The sequence below is a fragment of the Vigna angularis genome, chromosome 2, assembly GCF_016808095.1.
Source record: "Vigna angularis cultivar LongXiaoDou No.4 chromosome 2, ASM1680809v1, whole genome shotgun sequence".
NCBI lineage: Eukaryota > Viridiplantae > Streptophyta > Magnoliopsida > Fabales > Fabaceae > Vigna > Vigna angularis.
This window is the reverse complement of record NC_068971.1, coordinates 49,265,650-49,269,235: the sequence shown is the minus strand read 5'-3', so window position 1 is coordinate 49,269,235 and position 3,586 is coordinate 49,265,650. Positions and strand designations below refer to the sequence as shown.

General features: G+C 40.1%; 1 protein-coding gene across 2 annotated transcripts; it reads right to left on the bottom strand.

Annotated features, from left to right (window-relative positions):
* Positions 1-435: 435 nt before the first annotated feature.
* On the bottom strand, positions 436-3,586 carry LOC108329558 (uncharacterized). 2 transcript variants are annotated; one of them, XM_052873895.1, is made up of 3 exons: positions 3,315-3,586; positions 2,839-3,236; positions 436-1,959 (listed from the first exon to the last, which is right to left on the bottom strand). In XM_052873895.1, the coding sequence occupies exons 2-3, from the start codon at positions 3,054-3,056 to the stop codon at positions 681-683; spliced, it is 1,497 nt and encodes a 498-aa protein (XP_052729855.1). In that variant the 5' UTR covers positions 3,057-3,236; positions 3,315-3,586; the 3' UTR covers positions 436-680. The 2 variants fall into 2 exon arrangements, with proteins under 2 accessions (XP_052729855.1, XP_017419307.1); XM_017563818.2 differs by having other exon boundaries at positions 3,320-3,586.

Below are 3,586 nucleotides of genomic sequence, written 5' to 3'. Positions count from 1 at the left end.
ATATTAAATATTAGAGTTTTTTTCATCAATTTTAAAATTTTTCTTCATATACTAATACCCAGTTTGCTTTGTTAGTTTTTTCTTTTAATGAGGTATTAGTGGATGTATTTAAATTATTAAAAACACATTTGATTTAATCAAAATTTAGAACAAAATGCACTTTCAGAATGACAAACATAGCTGACAGTGTTGTTGGGAAAACTCAATTTCCATACTTACAAATATTTAGGCGTAACTTAAATTTACTCTAACGATAATAGAAATGGTAATTATATTATGAAAAACTATTGAGAGCACATTATTTTGGATGAGAAGGATAATGTAGAAGAACATTAAATCAGTCATTCAATTATGTTAAACAAAACCAAATCCAGATCAAAACCAAAATCAGAATCACTTGTATAGAAAATCGAGAGGAAGAAATGAGGAAGAGGGTTGAAGACCAAACATCTCAAAAGAGAGCTGCATTCAGTACTCATACTCTGTACATCTGATAGAGATAATGCAAAGATAACTAATAAAAGATAAAGAAAAGATAAAATTTTCCGGCAATCTAAATATTTTGATTTTGTTTTGCATAATTTGTACACAGTGAACCAACGAACCAGAGATTTCCACTGTCCGTACCATCTTCGACATCTCCCACCTAACATTTCCATTTCATATGCACTTCAATACAATCAACAGCTCAACGCTTCATACTTCACCGGCATGGACCGATTAAACCCCACCTGAGAAAGCAAGTTCCCCACCACTGCAATGTCACGGCAGAAAACGCCCTGAAACATCGCCGGATTCACAGTAGAAGAACACACCATGGAACTATTTTGAGACATTTGAGCATTATTATTATTATTATCATCGTTTTTATTATTATTATTATTTTCCACGCTGCTGCTCCTAGTACACTCAACCTTGCTCCACAGCTCAGGTTCATCGTCTTTCTCTTTCTGCACTTGAATAGCCAGCAAAGCTGCCTTCTTTCTCTGCTTCTCAGCAGCTTCCTCATCCATGATGTTACTCATCACAGTAGTGTAACCCTTCTGAACCAATCTATACAACAACAAAGATGACATCTTCGCCCTCTCATTAACCGACTCAACATCACGCTCATCCGCAAGCTCGCACCTTTCGATAAACCCCGTTGCCTTATCAGGCTTGTGCCGCAAGGAAAGCAACAAGTGAGCCCTTTCCAACTCCGACCGGGAACAACCTCGTCGAACACCAATCAAAGCATAGTAATCGACATTCCCTGTTTCTCGAGATGCCAGCTTCTGTTTCAGTTCTTGAATTTTAATAGTGAGGGTGCAGAGTTTCCCTGGAATTTCCCTATAACGCACGTTGTGGCGCTTCCACGCAGGACCGGGAAGCTTGCGGTCTCGTAAAATTGAATTGTAGAGGAGCTTCAAGTGTTCGAGGTCGTGAAGAGAATCGGGTAAACAACGAATGTTTTCGAAGAGTGAAGCTCTGGTTTCTAGTGCTTGAATGCAAGTGGGGTCCAAAGCAAGGGTGCGGTTACAATCCGCAATTGACTCTGCAATTCTACCGGCGGAACGGTGAGCAGAGGCGCGGAGGAGGTAGCATTCGACAAGGAAGCTCTGCGGTGCGCTACGCCGGCCGTCCACAATTTTCGAGAAGTGGCGGATGGCCTCTGAGTAGAGCCCTGCATCGAGGGCGGCCAGTGCGGCGGCGCGTCGCCGGAGGAGGAACTTTATGTGGCCGAGGAGTTGAGTCACGCTCTCAGTATCCGCCGCAAGAAGAGTTCGCGGTGGAGTTGTGGGTGGCGCATTTGTGGCGTCGCTGGAGAATTGGATGTTCGCAACATTGAAGCTGTCTTGCGACCAGCACACACTCTCGCGCCGGAGCGTAGCGCTTGCAAGACGCTTTCCCGTTTGAAGAAGAACCATTGCATCCTCCATTAGGCCTAGGTGGCAGCATGCTTCACCCAACACCAAGTATCTGTTTGAAAATTCCACTTTCAAGTAGTTAATCACGCACTCAAACTATAATAAATATTAATATATAAATCTCACTTTATTTAAAACATTAATTCATTATTGTTCTTTTTGAAGTCTTAAATTAATTTCTTATTAGAAAAATAAAAGAAATATAATAAGTTTCTTTATTTTACTTAATATTATCTTGAACTTAGAAAATATAATGAAATATAAGTTATATTATACTAAACATGAAAAATATAAGGAAATAGAAAAAATGACAGTTAAAAACTCAAGGAATTGGATGTATAAATGTGTGACTAACGTGGAATAGGGTGTCACGAAACTAGATAAAAAGATGAGAGCATTGGCAAAGAACCTAAACAGGTCTACACAACACCAGTAATTTAAGTCACATTATATAACCAAGATTACACTTTAGTGAGAGACAAATATATACAGATACGATGTCGTAACAGGAACTGCAATCGTTTTGTTTTGCTCTGAACGATTAGAAGAAGGCTATGGTTTGTGAGATAAGAACAGAGAAAGACAATGTACATATACGGGTCTGGTTAAGTCATAAATAAGTTAAAAAAAACGTATCAGTGAGTATTTTTTATTGTGCGTTGAATTACCACTTCCGTTGGGTGTATGGGTGACAGCAGGGAGCATTTACGCAAACCCGTTTAAAGTAGTTACTTCCATTCGATCTCAAACTTAAATAAAAGTCATTAACTGTGATTAATTAATTAAATAAATAAATAAACAAAGTGAGTTCCCTGTAACGAAGAAATTCCCTTTTTAAAACCTGCAAAAACTCCACGCCAAAGCAAAACCAAGGAAACAAAATAATGCAAGAGTGTCAGTGAGAGAAAATAAAAGGAAACGATGAAATTACCTCCATTGCCCTTCCTTCTCGCCGTTTTTACACAGCCCTGCCATGACCTTCTTCTTGAGGTCGGAAACAGAAAAGCACTTGAAGATCTGATCTCTCACCGGCGACTCACAGGAAGAGAGAAGCTTCACTCCCTCTCTGGAGGTGTCGGATGAAACAGAGGAGGAGGAGGAAGAGGAGTCATCGTTGATTCGGAGGCTCGGAATGTAGTCCTGAAGCATATCCGCGATCTCCTTGAAGCGCCGCAAACAGAGCAGAGCCCTGGCTCTAAGCTCAAGCGCTTGGTCCAGCCTGGGAGAAATCGCCAGAGCCGCATCGAGAAGGTTGAGAGCCGAAACAATCTCCCTCTGATCTTGCGTGGCTATAAGACTCCGAGCGTCTTTGATGTATTTCTCAACAATCTTCAAAAAAAAAAAAAATCGCAAACGTGTCATCGAAAACATTTCGATTGAAACTGAAATTGTAAACAGAAGGCATACCTTACCTTTCGATTGGTAAGCCACCAATGTCTTTTTTCTGTGGAGGATAGAGTGTGAGTAGTGATGGCCATTTTTGAGTTAATCTGATGAATGTTGTAGCATAAAAAGTGTTGGGAGAGGGGGCTAATTTGTATGCTGTCCCTTCTTCTCACACCTCCCTCCTAATGAAATTTTGGGGTCTAATTATAAAGGGAGTGTGAGAGAAAGAACAGAAGCAGGGAATAGAAATGTAGAAGAAGTTTAGGGTTTTTTATATGGGTATTTACTAAGTG